The 22,701-nt window shown below is 41.4% G+C and overlaps 1 protein-coding gene across 1 annotated transcript in view; it reads left to right on the plus strand.

The window, feature by feature from the left end:
* LOC146822601 (uncharacterized) overlaps positions 1-22,218 on the plus strand; it is a 319,812-nt gene extending 297,594 nt beyond the window's left edge. Inside the window, exons 2-3 of the mRNA XM_085608547.1 lie at positions 16,371-20,546; positions 20,769-22,218. Coding sequence (XP_085464673.1) covers positions 16,371-20,546; positions 20,769-22,218 — 5,626 coding nt within the window. The remainder of the gene's footprint in view (positions 1-16,370; positions 20,547-20,768) is intronic.
* The last annotated feature ends 483 nt before the right edge of the window (positions 22,219-22,701 follow it).

Here is a 22,701-nt window from a genome sequence, read left to right on the forward strand (position 1 = left end):
CCCCTGCTCTCAGGGAATCTCTCATAACCTCCCTATTAAAATAAGTTCTACTACACTATGACAATCCTAGGAGCTGATTATAAGATCTTTGGGAAAATTTTCATGGACTGCTACATCCAAGTGTTGCCCAACTTTGTACACCCGGATGAAAATGCTTTGTCCCCAGCCGTAACACCTCTAACAATATTTGTCTCTTCTTCCACGTGATGGATCGGGTGTCCTTGCAGTTCCCTCATGCCACAGCTCTGATCCTTGACTTGGAGAAGGCATTGGATATGCTATACTGGGAATACCTATTCCAGACCCTTAAGAAGGTGGGCATAGGAAACCGGCTGCTCGCAGATACAAAACTTCTCTAGACTAGCCCTGAATCCAGAGTGCTTATCGGATGCCTAAACTCCGCCCCCTTCCAAATAAGCAGGGGCACCCACCAGGATTGTCCTCTCTCTCCCATTTCATTTGCCATGGCAATCAAACCTCTTGCCATTTGCCTTCAGGCGAGAGATGGGCAATCCCAGTATGGGTGAGAGTCTATGCAGTCTACCTATATGCTGACAATATGCTGGTTTATCTTTTTAACATTCACGACGGCACTGATCTTGTACATGCCACGCTCCTAGACTTGGAGAGGGCGTCTGGCCTCAGGGTTAGCTGGGCAAAGTCTCATTTCTTCCCCCTTCACCGATACAAACCTCCATTGGTAATGCGGGTGGCAGCGATTCCCTCAACTGGGCTGGGAGACCACTTAGGGATCTAACTTTACCACTCACAAACTGACATTTATGAGGGAAACCTTAAACAAGCACTTACTTCCCTCAAATCCCAGACCTTGTTCTGAAAGTAGCTTCCCTTAGTGATCACAGAAGAAATTGCCCTTTCCAAGATGATAATCCTACCCCGCCTGTTATGCTACTTCGTGAACATCCCGTTATACCCACCAGGTCATTTTTACATGAACTGGCTATCCTGTTGGGGGAATTGTTGTGGGATGACAAGCGTCATTGAGTTTCCCTCATAAAACTCCAATTGACGTGGGACAGGGAGAGTTGGGTGCCCTCTCATTCAAGTCTTGCTACCTGTGGCGCAACTCCAGTGGGTATCACACTGGCTAGCCGGAGTAAAACAACATGAAACTACCATGGCAGATGGTCCCCTGCCGGAGGTTGTCCTTCATCCACTCTTACTCTTCTCAGTTATGCTTCATCTCTCCTGGATACTGCTTATGGGCCTAGCCCATAAGTGCCTGACACAGCTGGTCTATTTGATGCACCACGTCCTACCCTATGCCCCCTAGATTCCCTCTAAGGACTCCCCCTCTTTCCAGGGACGTTTACATCAGAAGACCTGACCCAATGTCATGATAGGTCGATCGAGACACTGAGAGACCTATTGTTATAAAGTGCCCTCTTTTTTGCATGACTGAGTGTACCCTGGGTTCCTGCCAAACAGGTACCCAGGGCCTATGTTCTTTCCCTAAAAACTGCATTTAGACAAAACCCAATTGGAACTCTTTGGCCACATGTCAGTCCCTTGTAAATGGTACCATAGGTACAAAGGGCACTGTGACCAGGGAAGGCCTCTAAGGACTGCAGCACTTGTTGTGCCACCCTTAGAGGCCCTGCACCTTTACACACACACACTGCCAGTGTAGGCTGCATGTTTTGGTGCAGAACAAGGTAATAGTCGACATGGCACACATCCCTGTTTGCCATGCCTACAACCCTCTGCCCTGGCATAGGTCAGCCACCCCTCTAGCTGGGTGCACTATACCAGTGGTGAGGGTACAGGGGCATGAGCCCTGTACCCCTACAATGTCTAACCCAATCCTTAGACATTGTAAGTACATCAATGCCATTAAGAGTATATTGTGCTGGGAGTTTGTCATTACGAACTCCACAGCACCGTAATGGCTTTACTGAAAACTGAGAAGTTGGGTATCAAAATTCTCAGCACATTAAACCCACACTGATGCCAGTGTGGGATTTCATGAAAAGTGCACTCAGAGGGCATCTTAGAGATGCCCCCTGAAAAACGACCTAACTCTAGTGTCCTGGCTGAGTGGCTCCTGTCCAGCTGCCACCACAAGACATGTTTCTGGACCCCTGGGTCAGGAGCCTACTGCTCTCGGGGGACTACAACAATGCACATCCTGGGACGAGGTGCCAAGCCTCCTCCCCCAGAATGGGCAGGGTCCACGAATGGGAAGCTTCAAAGGCTTTCTGCCTTTGTAAGCTACCCCAGCCATTTGCTGCTTCCAGTTACTGGCCCCCAACCGTTTTGACCCCCACTTTGGGCAGGAGAATCGATGGGAAAAACCAAGTGTGTAAGGGAGGTGATACCACCTTTGCCAATCCCACCCCTCAGGTGGGGGAAGCGAGGTGAAGCACAACTCTCAGACCCCGCCATCTTGCTGATGGGGTACCCAGCCAACCCGAGAGAAGCATATGCCCCCCTGCCACTGGAGGATGGCATAATAGGGGGTGTACCCACCCCAAGGAAGGGACCCATTGGTGCTCATTTTTACTTACCTGTAACAACCCTAAGTCTACTATGTAGGGGCAACCCTGAATCTTGTTTCCTCAGACAAGAAACGACCAAGAAGAAAAGAAGAAGAAGGACCGAACAGCTGTGCTGAAGCTAAGAAGAGGAGGACGCCCACTGACATGGCCCCAGCCCTACTGGCCGGTCCCCACCTCGAACCTGCAGAAGCGAAATCCAAGTGTGTCCTCCAGCCAGCAGGCTCAAGAACCCGAAGGACCTGCCCTGCCTTCCAAGCCCAAGACTTTGTTGCCCGTGAGCACGGGATTTGCTCACCCACAGACTCGGATTCCGGCCAAATCCGTGAGTCTGCACCACTCTGCACCCACGCACCGAGTTCAAGTGGCCCAACACCACAAGGAGGTCTCCCCGGCGATCCTGACCTGAGAACTGGTGATCTCTGACCTGCCTCAACTAACCAATCGACGTCTACAGCCCCTTTCTGGAGGATCCCGCCGACCGGAGCTAGTATGAAAACCCGACGCCTAAAGACACCCCCCTGCAACCGACGTCCCATGGCCTTCAGTGGTCCAACCAACAGTGTCCCAGCATCCCCAGGCATCCCGACTTACCTCTCCAACCTGTGGTCACCTCCAGAAGATCTTCGTCCCCGAGCCTGCAGTCTTTGATGCAACCAGAGAATCCCCTTTAAAATCAACAGGGCACCCAATGCCAAAACAGCACCCTGCACCCAGCCGCCCCTGCGCTGCTGCAGGTGTACTTTGGGTGCTAATTCAGATCCCCCTTCACCCTGAGCCTAACACTAGGAGCTTTGCTCCCACAACCTTGTGGCCTGCTCGTGAGCAGCCACCAACCAGAGGCCCCCTATCCCCTATTGGATAACATTGGGCCTCAGCACTCCACACCCCGCCACCCTAGTGCCTCTGAGGGTGCTTTGAGAGTGCATCCCTGGGGAAACCCTGGTACTAAGACCAGAAAACCAACTCCCAAAACCAAGTTCTTACCTTGAAACCGATAACTTCATTTCCTCCCATAGGACTGCATTGACTTCTTTCTTGTGAAAATTGTGCCAAGTGTGGAGTTGGTTTTGTATGAGAACTTGAAAAACTGCAAATATCTAAAAACTGCTTTACTTTCCTTTTCTCTAGGAAATGTCCCTGTGTGATATTTAGGCATATCACACTGAGTAGAAAAAGTAGTCCATAAAGTAATCTGAAAAGTAATCAAAAGTAATCTAACAGTAATTTCCACTGTATTCTAAGTATTTACAAACCTGTAACAAAGTTATTTTCATTCAGCTTGCTTGTATTGTTCAACCTGCCTTGAAAAATACCATTTACACGTACCTGTGCCAGGCTTGTTTGGTTCTAGAAAATAAATATAACTAAATATAATTTTTATACAATCAAATTGGTCTGAGAGTGTGACATCATTTCTTGCCTGAGTGTGTACAACACATGCTTACCACTACCCTCTGATAAAGCCTTACTGCTCGCCCACACTACCACAGATAGCGAGTAAGGTGCTATCTACTTTTACCTCTACCTACCTTTGGGGTTCCACTGGACTCTGTGCACACTGTACCTCATTTTGGTAAAGTATATACAGAGCCAGCTTTCTACACCTATTCCAGGACCAACACTTGTTATCATTTGACCGACTGCATCATGGTATTTCCCCATGCCAGTTCTTCCTACATGGCCAGCTATTGGCAATGTGCCGCAGGTTGTGTCATAAGGTCGACGAAGAGCCCCCTATTCATGTAGTGGTCCACACGCTGTCCACTATTGTCACTGGGCAGCACCTGATTACCTGAATGTACAAAGCCAGTAGAGAACATACTGGGGTATCCCTGGCGTCCCTCCGGCAAAGTTGGGGAGATGACATAGGGCGGCCACTGCATCATGCAGTGGGCACATGCACCTTACTCCTCTCAATTTATTTCTATAAATGCAGGATTCACTAAGCTCACACACCTAAATTCATGAGAGGCGACAGCTTTAGGGATCCATGAAAGGGAGCCAAAACACGTAGTTCGGGTCAGCCTTGCTAACTTGGCCCTGCTTCTGGCCAGGAGAGCCTTATCCTACACTGGAGGGCATACCAGCTGCCACCCCCGATTGAGTAACAAAACGCCCTTCTCTGGTGTGGTGATGCTGAGAGCATGAATCCACATTTTGAGCTGTCCGCTACCTGTGTAGACGGCCCATAGCTGAAGCCTGGGACACCATGCTAGCACAATTCTGTGAAGAGATGCACACGGCCGACACCCCTACTATATCCCTGAGCAACCCTGCTGGGACTTTCCCTGCGAGGGTCATGCCTAACGCATCTGATGCTCCCCCACACTTGTTGAGTAAATCGACCATCATCCCCCTAGTTCATGGTCCCTGATGCCGCCATTTCTGCCACCCCTCCAGAGGTCATGCCCCTTATTATGCTACACACTCAGATGTCCCCCTGATGTTGCCATTCCTCCCCAGACATACTAATCCTCTAAAACTTGCAATCCCCAGTTACCTTACCCCCACCGCACAAATTACTGTTTTGAGGTGTCTATACTTACCATTGACACGGGGGAACAACACGCCCGATTAAACACCTAGCTCAAACTGCATGATTAGCTCGCATCCTTCTCCTCAAGTGGAGGTTCCCCTGTAGCTTCACCCCCACTTCGTTCCCACTCGGTAGCCAGTGGCGAATTCACTTTTAGTTTGATATGCATATATTGTTTAATGATAACCCTGTTATCCATGGTATGTTGATATGATGCTACCAAATCATGCTGTACATTTAAAAACCTCAGTAAAAAGAGTTTGCAAAACAATAAAGTCACAAACAAACAAGCAGTACATTGATAGAAAAAAACTTCCTCCTAATTACTGACTTCCCAGACTACTAATTATCCATCCTCTGAGCAGCAACATGGAAACAGCCCTGGGGTGATCTTTGATCTTCAAACATTTTGTCTACCTTTTTTAGCAACCCAGGTGAAAGCTTTGTGTAAATGTTTGAATCGCATGATGATTCGTCCAATAACTGTGGACTACTCATCAGACTATATTTCAATCATCGGCTTTTCCCGCGCTTTCCATCCTCTGGTCCCTTGCGGGCGTTCACGGATTACCGCCTGCTGCCGATCGATGCTCTGACATCCACTATCCTGAACTATTGGTAAGCTCATTAAACAAACTTTTGCTTTCCTGAATGCCATTCAGTCTATATTACGGGAACTTTAATGCAGTCATCTATCTCTTTCATTTTTTTTTAACAATTTTTTTTTATTTGTTTTCCAAATTTTTACATTACATCAACCCCCCACCCCCCCACACCCACCCCCCGGAGAACAGGTATCTGACATGTTTATTAACAAGAAACTAATTTATACATAAAAGACATTAAAAAAAACATATCATATTTGCAGAATATGATACATAAACTGAATTTCCACAATCAAACTTCTTGTGTCCAAGCAATCAAAGGCGCCCAGATCTTCATACCCCTGTTCCTCTTATCCCTCCCTTTCCTCTTATAAATGGCAACCTCTAAACTGCAAGTCGCCAGTAACCGTGCTCTCCATTCAAAAAATGAAGGGGATATTGGGTCTATCCATGCTGAGGCAACGCACATCCTGAAGATGGCCATTCTAACAAAGATCAGCCCCTGTATTTCACTAGATCGAGGGTTATTGGAGATGCCCAACAGCACTTCTACCTTCGTAATGTTGACCTGACTAAGTGAAATACTCGAGAGAAAGTCGGAGATTTCGGATAGGACTTTGGCTAAAATGGGGCACGAGGCAAACATATGAGTTATATCTGCTACTGGAAGAGCACACCGCGGACACGCAGTTCCATTCCCCATCCCCCATTTTGCCATTTTTTCAGGAGTGTAATAAAGTGAAAAAAACGTTTTAAAGAATTGTGCCTGAAGTTTCATAGACATTAAATGAGTAAGTGACATTTCATAGGCATCACAGGAGACTTAAGAGGTTGCTCCCAGCCTGGTATGCCATGCCGCCAAATGTTTATCCATATCGTCAGGAAATAAAGCGTTTAGCCCTGCATATATCTCCCCAATTCTTGGAGTTTTATCTGATCTCAATTTGCCTATAATATCGCAAGGCTGAAATTTAATGCGGCCGCCCATTTTCCTTGATAAGAAGTCCCTCACCTGAAGAAATTTAAAAAAATCCCGATTTGTCAAGTGAAACTCTATTTTTAGTTCATCAAAAGATTTTATTCCACTGCTAGAAAAAAACACACCCAAGTCGTTTAACCCCTAATTCAGCCCATCTCTGCATATATATATCATGGAATATTTCTGGGAGATCCGCATTCTGAAATACGGGGATATAGTATGAATATCGGCCTGAACCAAGTAATTTTTTTATACTGCTCCATACTTTAAAAGTACTAGAGATAGTCTTAAATTTTATTTTTTTGAAATAATCATCATTCATATGGCGCCATAGGCAGCCAATGCTGCCGTCACCCAGAATAAGTTCTTGCGGGCTGGGTGTATTATGACCCATTGAATTCTCCATTAAGAGACTATTGCTGTACTTTAGTACTGTAGCCCAGAAGTATAATTTAAAATTCGGTAATGACCATCCCCCGCGTTCTCTAGGTAAAGTGATCCATCTAAGTGCTCTACGTGATTTATTGTATCCCCAAATAAAATGTGAGAACATAGTGTCAATGTTTTTAAAAAATAATGGAGAAAATTCTAGACAAATAGTTCGAAAAAAATATAAAAATTTAGGAAAGAATAGCATTTTAACCACATTGGTTCTTCCGCCAATAGTTAGATGTAGATTGTGCAGCAGAAATAGTTCCTTCTTGGTCTGGATTAATAGGGGCTGAATATTATCATCAACAATATTTTCTAATTTAGCACAAATGCTTACCCCTAAATATATTGCTTTATCAACAATCCTCATATCGTTCATGTATATTTTGTTATTTACAACTATCTGAGTTTTACTAGAGTTCAATTTGTAGCCGGAAATTTTACCAAAATCCCGTGCTTCTTTCTCTATATGTTTCATCGCTTCAATAGGATCACCTGTAACAATAGCAATGTCATCTGCATAGCCCAGACATTTTGTTTGTAGGTCTCGTATTTTAATAGGAGGGATTAAGGTATTAGTTTTTAATCTTTGTATAAATACATCAATATAAATGGCAAACAGAAGAGACGAGCAAGGACATCCCTGTCTTGTACCCCTATTGATGATAAAGCTATCAGACAGGATCCCATTGATCAAGACACGGGCAGTGGGATTTATGTATAGTTGTTTTGTTGCCTGTATATATTTTTCTCCGATCCCACAATTTGCCATGGCTGCCCACAGGAATTTCCAGGAGACCCTGTCGAAAGCTTTTTCTGCGTCCAATAATATAAGCGACATAGGGTCTCCTGTTACTCCTGTGTAATCAAAGAGGGAGATAACTCTTTGTATGTGATCAGTTGTAGATCTCCCGGGGATGAAACCGTGTTGTTGTTCCGAAATAATTTTATGGATGATTGGTGCCAGTCGGGTTGCTAGGATTTTAGAATAAGGTTTTGAATCCCCATTAATCGGAGTGATCGGGCGATAAGAGCCCATCTCTTTAATATCTTTATTTTTCTTCGGAAACACAATTATTTTAGCGGATGACCAAGACTTCGGAGGATTCCCTCCCTGAAAGATATGTTGAAAAATTAACATTAAAATAGTCCTTAATTGTGGAGCAAATTTAGTATAGAATTCAGTAGGAATTCCATCCATACCCGATGCTTTTCCCTTGGTGAAGCCTTTTATTGCCGTTAATATTTCCTCCCAAGAAATTGGACTATCTAAACATTCCCGGTCATCGGATCTCAAGCGTTCGGGGATTGACAGATCCAGATATGTTCTAGGGTCACCGCTATCATTGGCATCTTCGTGGTATAATTTCCTATAAAACTTCTGAAAAGCCATTCTTATTTCAGCTGGTTCAGATCTTAGACCCAAGTATGGATCTCTAATTTCTTTAATTAATGCAGATGAAATTTCTTCTCGAGTTCTAACGGCTAGTTGGTGTCCCACTGTTTCACTAAACTCGTAAATTTTTTCCACATTGGCACTAGCCCAAGCGATAGCTTTTCCAACTAGTATTTCGGAAATATAATTTTTTGCTACTGTCACTTTGCCCATCTCATTATCTGTCGCACTGCCTTCCTGTATAGCTTTAGTTAGCTCCTCTTCAGCTCTTCGTAAATCTTGTTCTAACGATACCATATTTTGTTTTTCAATTTTGTTATGTTTAAAAGAGAACGTCATAGTTTCGCCCCTAACACAAGCCTTCAATGTATCCCATACTATGTCAATTGTAGTAGATCCAACATTGTCTTGTAAAAAGACCGGGATCCATGCACTCATTTGTTGACAATATGTGTCATTATAAAGTAGCGCCCTTTCAAATGTCCATGTATTGATATTAGATCTCTTTGGAATATTCGTAAGGCTAAGCATTAAAGGATTGTGATCTGAAAGAACTCTAGGCAATCTATCAATTTGATAAGCTGATCTCATAGAGTTAGACATAAGCATATAATCTAGTCTTACCTGTTTTGAATGAGGGTATGAAAAAAAAGTGTAGCCAGGGTCTGTAGGGTATTTTGTTGACCACCCATCAATTAAGCCATGAAGCATGCACATTTCTTTTAAAGCATTAAAAACTTTACGTTTCCTACCCTGGAAGTTAAACCTTTGATCTGTAAGCCATCCATTAGGTAAATGGATATTTAAATCTCCACAAATGATCATAGGTAGTGGCCAATGGGTTAATTCATTAGAGATCTGAATCAATACCTCCGGATCGTCACTAGTGTTACCATATACTGTACATATAGTTAATTTTCCTTCCCCGTTGTTAAAATGGCACTCAACTATTGCAAATCGTCCATGAGTGTCAGCTATGGCTAGTGGGAATTGTACCTCCCCGCCCTTTGATAAAATAGCGACGCCCTTGGTGCGTGTCCCCTGTGTTGTAGCGGCAATGATTCGATATCCTAATGATTTAAGTAAAAATTGCTGAGCCCCCTCGATATGTGTCTCTTGAAGACAAACAATGGCTGCCCCGGTAGCTTTAAGACCTTCCGAAACATTCTGTCTTTTCTTTATATCGTTAAGGCCGCAGATATTTATTGATAATATATTAAGTCTAGCCGTCACAATTTTTCATTCTCCCGACACCATCAGATTTACTAAGTTTTTCTTTTTTAATGATCTCTATGTGTTTACTATATTCTTTATAATAATGTTGAGTCCTGTTCTCCTCCCCCTTGCATGAGTTCCCACTCCCCCCCTCTCTTCCACCTTCTCCCCATCCCGACTCCCCCCTCCCCCCAAACCAACAATTGAGGCATCCTAGATGCCGGAGTACCCAGGTGTGGGCGTCCAAGTGTTCCCCCCGTTTCAGCCCCCTAGTGGCCTACCCTTGTATCCCTGGTAATGCGAGTTAAAAGAGGTATAATTAATCATCTCTATCAGTATGCTAGATATGCTCTGTTACAATATAAATTCATAGATTGTTGCATATAGCGGTTCCCCCTTCTTGTGTTTTTTTTTTGTTTTTTTGCCCCCTTCATATTGTCTCCCCTGAGTTCAAGCATTCAAGATTATAGTTTTTTATTACACAGAGTTCATTTCCTATCTGTATTTTTTTTTAGCTGTGTTTCCAGAATTTTTTGGCCCAGACTCAGATATTTCATTTAAATATTCTTGTGCTTGAATCTCACTGGTAAAGCTTCTCGTAGTGCCATTATATATTATTTTCAGTCTCGCCGGGTTTTGAAGATATATAGTCGCGCCAATTTCTTCAAAGGATGTAAATAGTTGTCGCATCTTCCACCTTCTTTCTATGGTAGAATGTGCAAAATCAGGTCGAACAAAGAATGTAAACCCTTTGTGTTCCCTTTGAGATTTTGGTTGGGCTAAGTTGTATATGGATTCACGGAGGAGGAAGTTCCCAAAGTTAATTAACATAGCTCTAGGGTATTGCTGTGGTTTCTGAGAATGTCTAGATAACATCAAGGGGAATCGATGAGCCCTCTGTATTTCCTTATCCATATCCCAGCCTTCAAGTTCCGGGAAGGTAGATTTAAGGAGATTGATCATGAAGCCTCTTGCGTCGATTCCTTCCGATCCTTCGGGAATTCCAAGAAACCGCAAATTGTTTCTTCTTGATCTATTTTCATGATCCTCAATTTTAAGCATGAGGTCTTTTATGATCCCATCGTGTTTCTTTTCTCTTTTGAGCAGATCGTTAACATCAGTTTCCAAATTTTCTGTGCGCATTTCCACAGAGGCCATTCTGTCTGAAATCTCGGTGCATGTATTTCCAACTTTCTTGATTGCACCTTGTAGCTTTTCAATAGCAGCATGATTTCTTTGATTAGCTTTTTTAATATCCTTATGAAAGTTATTAATTGAGCTCAGAATGTCGCTAAGTGATGGTTCTACATTTGGACCAGAGTTTTTCAGATTAAGATTTCCCCCTTTTAACTCTTCCAGGCCTCGAGGTTGCTGTTCCATTTCGTCCATACTTTTTGAAAAAGGATTTTTCCGTATAGAGCCTATTTTTTTTCCTTTGGCACTGTCAGTATTAATACCAGGGTCTGTAATTTCATTGTGTACAGCTTTGTTGTGTTTTTGATCATTTTGATGTTTTGATCTTTTTTTTTCCCAATCTTTTCCTGGGGGTCGTGCCTGTATCAATTTTACCAGATCTTCGAGAATCAAAGGAACCTAAATCATCGGCAATTTTTCCGGAGCTCGGTTCGCTTGTGTCTGTAATGGCACTAGATTCGCTTGATGTCGATAACCCAGTTTCATATATATCTGAGTCCGAGTCTTCCTCAGCAATTACTTTATTTGTTAATTGTTGTTGAATCTCAATTGAGGATGTTAACATTTCTGGAGCGGGAGCAAATTCTTGTATTATTGATCCTGTTGGATGATCCTCTTTTCTTTTAATTTGTTCTTGATGTTTAGTTATTATTTTATTTTCCATTGTTGTTATCTTTGCCCCTTCTTTTCTCAGAGTGGGTTCTGGAATTAATCTACCAGAGGCCGAATATTGATCTGTGCCTTCCTCTGAGTTTAATTGCACAAAATCCATAGTGTCACCAGAGCCCATGTACTCATCCCTGGGTCTACTCATATCATTATTTGGATCACTAAGATGTTTGTCATGCTTGTCGTATTTGTCGTTATTTCCAGGTTTACTCAAGCACTCTAGAGGGCTAAAAATAGTGGAGATTCTAGGTTGAGAAGTTATCGGTTTCCCTTTATTTTTAGCGGTGGCTTTTAGGTTTTTGATTGTTTGGAGTCTTTGTGCTTTCTTAGCTGACAATTCCGTGTCGGAATTAGCCTCTATATTGTTCCTTTTCTCGTCCATGTTTTCTTTCTGTCTTATTTTCACCTTTACCATTTCAATTTCTTTTCATGAGTTTTTTTCTTTGCTTTTGTCTTTCTTTTTGTTTCTCTCTTGAACTTCTTGGGCTTTATATCCTATGTTCCTCTCAGCATTATTTTCTTTGGCCTTAGACCCTCTAGTTTCCGGTCCCTTTAACCGCCCATTGCTTTTTAGAGATATAGGCGTTGTTTGTATATTCATAGGTTTCCCTGCATCATGTGCATCTTCTATGTTTTCCAGATTTTTTTTTGTATTTACTGATATTTGTGTGTTTTACTCTCTTTGCTTATTTTGTTTGTTTTGTTCGCCCCCCATCACTTGGTTAAGCGTTGCAGGGACATGCTCCTCAGCAGGCTCTACGGTTTCTATGGGCTCTACTTGCACGAGAGCGCCCATGTCATCTTCGGCAGCTGCCATATCCCGTAATATCTGTACCTTAATATGTACCTTGAACTGTATCCGGATTGGTTGAATTTTCTGTACCTTATTGGCACAGTTTATTGATATTAGTATCTCTCTTATCCCCTTAGCCCTTTTTGCCTCTTTTACAATGTTTGACGTAAGTGAGCAAATTCTACCCACGGTGGGCAAGAAGGACTTAGGAGTTATCTGACCAATTATCCGGTTTAACCAATTTAACCAGACTTTCCTTTTCGCTTCTTGTTCGTTGGTTCTATATATGCTTTTTTTTAAAGGAAGTTTATACTTTTAGATACAACGCACTCAAAGGGCGCAGAGGGCTCAAGAGGCTCAACTCCACATCGTCGTCTTACTCCTTCTCCTTTTCCAACTCTCTCTCCTCCACTCTTTAAGCTCTTTTTCCGAAGCATTCAGCAGCATTTAAAGCATTAAAGCATTGACGCGTTTTCAGACGTTTTCAGGCGTTTCAGGTGTTTCAAGCGTTTCCGGCGTTTTCAAGGGCATTTAAAAGCGCCAGTTTGCAGCATTGCAACATTGCCGCTAAATATTCGCTTTTTGCCGCTTTTCGCCGCTATTTGTTAATTATTCCCCCCCACGCACGTTGACACACGTTGACACGCACTGCCTATCGAGCGCAGGAATACGTAGCACGTAGCACACAGCCTGCACGGGGATAAATGCGGACAACCGGAGTCCGCGGATGACGTCAGACGCGCCAGTTCACTCGATCATACAAGGATTCGAAATGTAGCGGCGTGGTGTGAGCAGCACGAAGGATTCAGAAAACTATGTCCGATCCACAGATCTCTAGATCTCCGTGTAATTGCAAGAGCCGCACAGACTCCAAGCGCAATCACCAATCAACCATGCATCGCCAACTCTGTAGCGTAAGTTTAATAACATGACCCCCTTTGCTTGCTTGCTTAGCGTCTCAGTTAGTCTCTCGTGCTGTCACGCCTCTTTAGAGGCCACCGCCTCTGACATCAATTCGGAATCGTACTCAAACAGGCCCCATCTCCAAAATCCAATCTCCGAGTCTCCAATCCCCAAGTCTCTAAGTCTCCAAGTCTCCAGATCTCCAGATCCGAGTAACAAGTAGGTAGCCACCTGATGACTGATAGACTGATGACTGATAGACAGGTGAAGAAACGGCAAACGGCAGACGGCAAATAGTTTTTGCTCACAAGCAAATCGCAAGTCTTACTATATCTTACTGCATCTTCAAACACTTCTTTTCAATCCACCCGTCTCTTCTCGTCCTCTCCATCTCTCGCAACCTGGGAAGTTCTCCCACAAGGGTGAGGCACACAAGGCTGTCACGGCCTCTCACTCGGGCGCCATCTTGCTTCCTCGTCATCTATCTCTTTCAGAAGCTCTCGAATCAGTCATTTAGACTGCCTTCGCTATTGGCTCGTCCCTCTATCATCTTAACATATAAAATCTAGAACCTCAGACCACTGTTGAACACTAGGCGCCGGCTGTTTTGACGTCTTTCTTCAAAAGTTTTGCCTTATGTCGATCACTTACCGGTAAGGCCATTCTCTGCTTATTTTCAGGTAGACTCTTGTTCCTTCTCTATCATTAATTAGCCATTCGAGCATTGCACCACCTGTATATTTACTTTTACGCAGTGATTAGCTTTTGCTTGTTGAGTTTTGAAATATGATTCATCCAGCACTAGGATTAAACTAAATTTGGTAAATATCGCCGATGTATTTTCATACCAGTGACCTCACATTTGATATAAAAATTATTTTTGAGACAACTTTTTTCGTTCCTTTCATCCATTAAACATGTATTAAATCCTATGTGCTTAGGTCCTCAACATATACGAACTCGATCCATGTTTTCGTTTTCCTTCCCATTTTGACGACGCCATCTGGTGGATAAAGCCTGAACTCCAATTCATTAGCATTATTTTGAATAACGCTGTCTTCGATCACCTTTTATAATTATCTTTATACAGGTAAGCAACTAAAAAGCCTTACATTGCCCCATGTCTATATATTACCAGACAGCATCCTCGTTTAGGCTGACTCATGGATTATCTTCTTTACATCTGCTGTAGATTCTTCCATTGAACTTTTTTACACCACTTCAACTCTCCCAGCAGACTAACTTACTCTGTTTGGTCTTCCATTGTTCATCAGGCAAGTAACCGATATAGTTATTGTCCCACTAGATTTTCAGATCAAGAGATATTGACTCTTATAACTATTCGAATTGTAGTTATTGTCCCCATTTAAATTGCCATTGAAATATGCGCAGTTCTTGTTAATCTCATTTAACCTTCTCATTTTTTCCATTATCACACACTGGTGGTGGATCTACATTCTTTATTTTACCCCATCTCATTATTCCCTTGTAATTCTTTGATTTGTGCGCTGAGTCATGTATATAGAAATTATTGTTTTATTATCATTCCTCCCTCACTAGCTAGACCATGTGCCATGTCAATATATGTCAATCTGTAACTTACATGTGAAATAATTGTTAAAAAATCTATTATTTGGAAAACAATAAATCCTTTTAATATATATTTTCTCACTACTTTATAGAACCCCATGAACTCCTGTTTTGATTGCACAGTTACGCCCTGAAGAAGGTGACACCCCGAATTTTGGGGGTGGCAACACCGAAACGCGCGTCGGCGTGTCTCTGGGAAATAATAAATCCCTGTTCCCTATGCATTTCATTGTTTAAATCTAATATTATATATCAATATTGATTTGAGCATTTTTCCTTTTAGCCATTGATTCTAGTTTTCTTGTTATCTTTGATGTTAGCACGCACCAATGGTGGATCATGAACCTGAAATCTAACTGATATACGAAAGGATATATATAGATATACTTTAACAAAAAGTTTCTGTTATCTGTATAGGGAATTGATATCAGTTTTGGGCATCATGTTTGATGAATGTTTAATGTATTTTCACAGTTAGAATGGGTTATGTGAGTGTTAGCATGTATGTATGAATGGTATGTAAGGTAGTCCATGGGAATTTTTATTTTCAAGGATCAATGCCATTTCGTTGTATATATTTTATGATGACAATAGCAAAATTAAAATGTTTTGATTAAACTATTATTTTTCTTTTTTCTTTTTTCTTCTCTTGACTTGAGCAGATGGTATAGCTGGAGCATTATACCTGACGACTTTATTGCGCTCTTTTGAAAATAAATAGGTAGTGCACTCTTGTTTTTTTATACTCTTGAATTTCCCCCTTTTGCACTACCTATATCGTCTTAGGGGTACCCCCTTGTTTTAGTGGTTGTCCCCCTGATGTTGCCATTCCTCCCCAGACATACTAATCCCCTAACACTTGCAATCCCCAGTTACCTTACCCCCACCGCACATGTTACTGTTTTGAGGTGTCCATACTTACCATTGACACGGGGAACAACACGCCCGATTAAACACCTAGCTCAAACTGCATGATTAGCTCGCATCCTTCTCCTCAAGTGGAGATTCCCCTGTAGCTTTACCCCCACTTCGTTCCCACTCGGTAGCCAGTGGCGAATTAACTTTCAGTTTGATATGCATATATTGTTTAATGATAACCCTGATATCCATGGTATGTTGATATGATGCTACCAAATCATGCTGTACATTTAAAAACCTCAGTAAAAAGAGTTTGCAAAACAATAACGTCACAAACAAACAAGCAGTACATTGATAGAAAAAAACTTCCTCCTACTTACTGACTTCCCAGACTGCTAATTATCCATCCTCTGAGCAGCAACATGGAAACAGCCCTGGGGTGATCTTTGATCTTCAAACATTTTGTGTACCTTTTTTAGCAACCCAGGTGAATGCTTTGTGTAAACGTTTTAAACTCTGGAATCCTAATGTCAATATTTTCCATCTCTGTGGGCCAAAAATGTGCATAGTAGATGTGTTTTGCTTTCTTAATTCATAAATTAGCGTAGCAAGATATAACATTTTTAGAACATTGCTTGAGTTCCTTAGATCATGTTAAATGAGTAAATGTCTTTTTTGCAGATACAAAGTTCCAGTGTTTCCAACTGAACTTCCTCCTATGGTAGCAGTGAAGAGACCCTGTGATCTGAAAGGGAAACCAGCAATGCATGAATATCCTACAGGTAGTGAATTTAAAGATCTACTTCCTCTAAAAAGTTCTAATTTGAAAGAATTATATCAACGTGGAATCAGACATGCAAATGAGAGTAGTAAAATGGATAATGTTCCCGTGGACATGATTACAATAAATAGAAACAGTGTAAAACGTCTCAAACCTCAGATAACAAAGCGTACTGAAGATGTCTTTGAAAACATTTGTAAAAACATCATAAAAGAGCTAAAGTACTCATTTTCCTTAGTCAGCGATTTTTCAGAAGACTGCTTTACTTTAATCAAAAAACATCAACTTAATGAGTCCACACCTGAAGTGAATTCACCCCTTCAAATGAGTGAAAAAGATATCTCAAAACTTGAAGTGTGTTACGTTGCTAAAGATGTTACAGAAAATCTATTTGTTAAGCTAGAGTCTACAGTTGTGGACACAGGGACTGCTTCCACGTCACAGCAAGGCCACAAAAGCAAAGGGGCATTTAACATTTCAGGCAAAGAACAAATCTGTAAAGAGCCAAAACAATTGTTTCATTTTACCAGACAACAACCGACTGTTACGTTTGTATCACAAATCACAGAAGAACTAATCCACACTGTCTCCAACAAACTGGAAGCCTTTGCTGTTTCCAAGCAAACGTGTTTTAATATAACTCAAATGACTGACATTAGACATCCACAAACATCAATTTTCAATGGACAAATTGATAGCACAACTAGGAATATAGTCAGGGAAGTGACAAATATGATAGCATGTAAAAGAATAACACAGCCTGATGATCAATGGGTAACCCCAGAACTCGAGAGAGAGGAGAGGAAACAAAATGCATTGAATACGAGTAGTGAAAGAGCCAATCTATTCAACTGTATAGCAGATATTTTGAAAAGTATATTAGGAAGCATTTTGAAAGAACTGGACCAGGACAATAATTCAAAAACAACTAAGCAGAAAATGTTCCCGTTGCATGAAAGACAAATTCTGCTTGGACTCGTTACCACTATTTTAAATGACATAAATGCATTGGGCAGCGAAGGTGTTTTACAAACGGTGAACTCTGAGGCAGCAGGAAAGGAAATACTATTGCAAGATTTCTCAAGTGACCATCCTGTCCCTGTCATGATTACATCAAAACAAAAAACAAAAATTCCCAGACAATCTGTCACTGATCAGTGTAATAAAATAGAAATCCCACCAGTTCATTTTGCTGGAACAGTCATTTCTTCAGATAGTGAACTAGAAGAATCCTCCACATCCATTCAGATCTCTTCTAGCTCAGAGACGGGTACATCACAGAGCTCAGAAACTGAAATATCCGATAGCAAAAGTCTGTGCGAAAACACATTACACGACATAGAAGTGATAGCAAGCAAAAAGAAAATTCGACCTTTAATAAAAGCCGTTGAATATTTTGTAAATGACACATTAGCAACGATAATCGCAGATAAACAGTTTCCTTATTCATCCTATTTTTCACCTGAAGATTGTCAAATTGCTTTGAGATGTCCACCGGAATCCAGCCTGAGCAGCAAACACCCATTCGCTACAGTGGATGTTTTGGCTTTTGTTCTGCATAACGTAGAGTCTGTCATCAAGTTGCTCAGCTTGGCCTTTGACTATAACATCCATTCATGTACTGCAACTTTGCCTACTACGCATTGTGCGCCTTTTATGGGACTGTGCGCCGATCTGAGGGTATACAAAGAAGGCATAGTTGATAAAATCCACGAAGTTCCAAAAGAATGTGTATTACAGCTTATGAACATTCTAAAGAAGATAAAAGATTGTCACAACAAAGACCCATTTGCCCATGACATTAAGGGTAAATCCCCACTTCAAGTTGGAACACAGGTAACGATTTTAAAAGATGTACATGAACTTATAGTCCACATGATATTAACTGATTTAATTCAGTTTCTGGAATTAAAATCTTTTGCAAACTATGAGGAAAACCAATGCAAAAATGTATCCAAAAATAAAATTCCATCAAAGCACGCAAGAAAACTTCAGGTTCCTGTTTCCAACAAAAACTTCTCAAAGGCAGATGTATCCAGATCATCACCAACGTCATATGCAAAGCAAGATAAGTGTTCTTTATTAAACTCAAGTGACAATTCAGGTGCTACCATACAGAAGAAAGCGAACACATTATATTTGCGAACTAAGTTACGTAAATTTGCAATGGAGATTTTAAGTGCAATTTTAAATGCTATTCAAAAATCCGCAGTGGAGGAAAACCAAATAAAGGATTCAAATGTGATTACATCCACTCCTGAGAATGACACAATTAGAATCATTTGTAATTCACTTTTAAAAGCATCATCTGGTAAATCAGAGTACAAAGGAAATGTTGATGATCCTAGAGAGAAGTATGCAAAACTGCTACCTAAACCTGCAAAAGGGAAACTTCGTCGATGTGTAGGTTTACCTTCTATTATTTCGTCAGAGATGGAACAAGTTAAAAAGGAAAGCCAACATGTTTCTCAGAATACCAATGGCCTCACCAAGATGTTAAAAAGAACATCACAGATCCTGTCCGAGAATAAAATTAAAACTAAAAATCCTCGTCTCCTGCTGGAAAGGGTCTCAAAACTAAGTGAGCACGATGGTGTTGTGTGTATAAACAAGATGTGCCCAATAGTAAAGGCAGCCAAAGCCGTCGTAGCGGACACCTTAGCCGCCATAATGGCAGATGTTGAGTGCATTCCCTTTCTGAACAATAAAGGCACTAAAGAGGTTGTGTCAGTTGTACCTAAGTATCAGCCGAATCCTCTCCTTCCCTTCTCAGACCCGAGTGTCACAAGGTTTTCCATTGACATCACAGAAACCATGCTCAAGATGCTCAGCGTGGCCTTCGAACAAGCAGGAGTCTTCCACGACACCCCGAACGGCCATTTTATGGGGCTGTGTGCAGATCTGTGGTTACTAAAAGAAGATGTCGGTTGTTTGACGTCTCTTGTAGATGTGGACATGCCATTTGTGAACTTATTTTCGAAGCCACATCCCAAGCAGGGCTCTCTCACGTCAGAAAAACAATCGGCATTGGTGAATACAATCAGTCAACATTTGATACGGGTGATTTCGAAGAAGTTCGCCAGTTTTATACAGGTAGATTTCAAGTCTGACTTTGTATATAGAAGAGACGAAAAACAATCTGCCGCTAACACACCTCTAGGAATGACTTTGGTGCTTAAATTGTATCCCTATGCACGGGGGGTTTCAGAGGCTATTTTTAACTTAATAAACGAAGCAATCGATGAAGAGCAACACAACAGCCTGTCAAGTGGAATTAAACAAACAGGAAATAAATGGTCTCTTAAAAGCACTTGTTATTCAGTAAAAGTAACTTCCTCTACTGAAGTTAGCAGTATGGAAAATGTTGGAGCAGTAGAAATAATATGTTCCGGGGAACAAAAGAAGACTTCCAGTGAAATTGATATTCCGAATGTGAGTCCGTCTAAAACAGGTATTTCATATCATTGGGAACAAGAGGCAAAAGAAGTAAACAAGAGGTCTGCACAAAAGCAACTTGACCCAGGCTACTCCGCCTTCCAGAAATGCGACTCCAGCTCAGTCTTCAAGCAGCTTAAAAATATTGTGGAATTCGTTTTTGACAATGTTATAAAGAACAGCGAAGAAGAATCCAAAACTCCACAGCGTTGTCAAACCATAAGAACAGTCAAGCAAATCGTAATCGAAATTTTCCAAAATTATTTCGGCGATCTGCTGTTGCATCACAGTGATAATTCAAAGGTAGACGGCCAGTCTTATGGGAGAGATGTTTCAGCTGCGGTTATAAGGCTATGCAATGAAAATGCTGACATGCTGGTTTCTCCCGCGGAAATGAAGTTTCTTGTCTATGATGTGATAAGAGTGGTGTTCCAGAAGCTGCACGTGGCTTTTTTATCCGCGACACAATTAAACAATGGGCAGTGTCTGGAAGAATACAACCATCCTATCCATGGCACAGTTGTTATAGAGCAGATAAACAGCCTATGTGAGCATACAAACAAAGGAGCTAAGCATCCTTCTGTTAAACACCTGTTCAGAAAGGAAATCAATGATACAATGGGAAATAATTCAAATAACAAATCCCCAATGGCATTTCAAAGTGATATAAACAGAAACGTAAGCAGAGAAGTAATCAACAGACAATATTTAGAAGAATTTAAACACCCCGTTCATGGAACAGTTATTATTGAGCAGTTAAACAGCCTTTGTGAACAAACATGCCAAGGAATAAAACAATCTCTTTCTAAACCAAGGCTTAAATGGGAAATTAATAAAACAGTGGTAAATAACTCAAATAATACATTGAACCTGACATTTCAAAATTCTCAAAACAGAAAAGATGAGCTAGAGCACCGTGTTTCTTCACCCCTCTTTAATTTTGTGACCGATGTGTTGGAAACTGTCATAAACAAACTGGAGGCCTTTGCTGGGACGGAAATAGACTCACTTTTCTGTTTGGGTAACCAAAACGCAAATACTCAAACAAAAACACCAGTTTTCAAAGCGAGTCAGCAGGATTCTAATTCACTAAGCAAATATTGCGAACGAAATAATTCAGAATACTTTGTGGAGAAAGGAGCTAACTTTTCAGTGCCTCCATTTAAATTTGACGATCACACTCCAGCTCAAAAAGGCAAATTAATATCATGTCACCTGGCCCGCACGAAATTAAAAGCAAATGCAAAAGATGCAGTTAGAGCCTTATTTAAAAGAATCAGAAAAGAAATCCATATCATGCCACATGTCAGGCTTTGTTCAAGGGAGAACACTGTTCTAGAGGCCATTGTAAATGCAATTTTGGAGCATGCTCAATACCAAGCTACAGATAAGGGGGCTAAATCGTTGAAGTCTAAAGTTCAACAAAACCATTTGTGTGAGAATAACGTTAGCGAGGTCCCTGCTTGCAAAGATAACTTTCGATTAAAGCCTAACAACACTGCTCAGTGTGCCTCAAATTACATTTATCAAAGAACAATGCCTGATATAAAGAACTCTGAACGTCTCTACACTCACAATCTTGATCACAGTACATATCATATGTCTGAATCACAGAGGTTGGAGTCAAGTCATCGAAACTCAGATGCCTTCAAGCCAAATGCTTTAACTTCGGAATCCTGTGCTAAATCTGTTTCCTCTGAGATGGAAGGGCGCGTGCAGGACAGACCCCTCGGGTCAACGCGGATAGGTCGAGATACAAGGTCCTCTCATTTGTCAAAAATGGGGGGTTTACCTCTTGTCAAAGAAAAATGTTTCCATGATGCTTGTTGTCAAAATCAAGGCCTAGGCGGTCCGTCATCAATTGGCCAAGTACCAGTAGGTCTGAAGGTTTTACCAGCGTCATGTACTTCATATCAATTACAAGGGAAGCCAAAGGACCTCACAACTGCTTTTTATGAACCTCTTGGTAAAAAAAGAGATTCAATTCCCTCGACTGATCGCTCACATTCACGTCTAAATATGTTTGTGGGGAAAAGAGGAGGCTCAACATTGAAAGCCACAGGAAGACACTTGGATCAGACAACACACCAAAAAGATTCGAAGAGGAGAATAGTTTGTGAACAGAGTATTGCTGCAAAAAATAAATTAAACACTCTTTTAGAGATCATACCACCTTACAAAAAGGCTTCTGCGGGTGGATTCTGTCAGAAAATTCCCCAACATCCACAAACTGCTGAACAAACCCAAGTCAACAAGAAAGGTTTAAGAGATGTAACTCATACTTCACAAATCATAAATGCAAAGTATAGATGACAGCTGTAACAATGTTGTAGCCACACAAAAAATCTTTATTAGAGCTGGAAAATAAAATTGCCTATTCTAAAAAAAGAACATGGAAGCTGGAGCCTGACACTTTTTTTTAGATGTTTTTTCGGTAAAGTTGCAGAAGTGAATGAAATATTATTAATTTTATACACATACCAAAAACAATCATACAATACATGCTGGATCATACTAAAACTTTTTATAAAGCACCATAAATCCTGAGGTTGCTAAGCGCTTTCACATCCAGTATTTGAATTTAAGCCACTGGGTAGAGCTGGGTGTTCAGGTTGACCTTGAAAAGAGTCAGATTGATAATCAAATCTAAAATCCAACAGACGTCAGTTCTTTAGTTGTGCGCCTGGGCTTGTGTGTTTTGCCAACCAGTCTTTAGTGAAGACGGCAATTTATACTTAGATTGGCACCAATGATCTATTTGGGCAGTACCAATAGTATGACCTTATCCAATGGTTA

The sequence above is a fragment of the Triturus cristatus genome, chromosome 5_2 (assembly GCF_964204655.1).
Source record: "Triturus cristatus chromosome 5_2, aTriCri1.1, whole genome shotgun sequence".
Taxonomy (NCBI): Eukaryota; Metazoa; Chordata; class Amphibia; order Caudata; family Salamandridae; genus Triturus; species Triturus cristatus.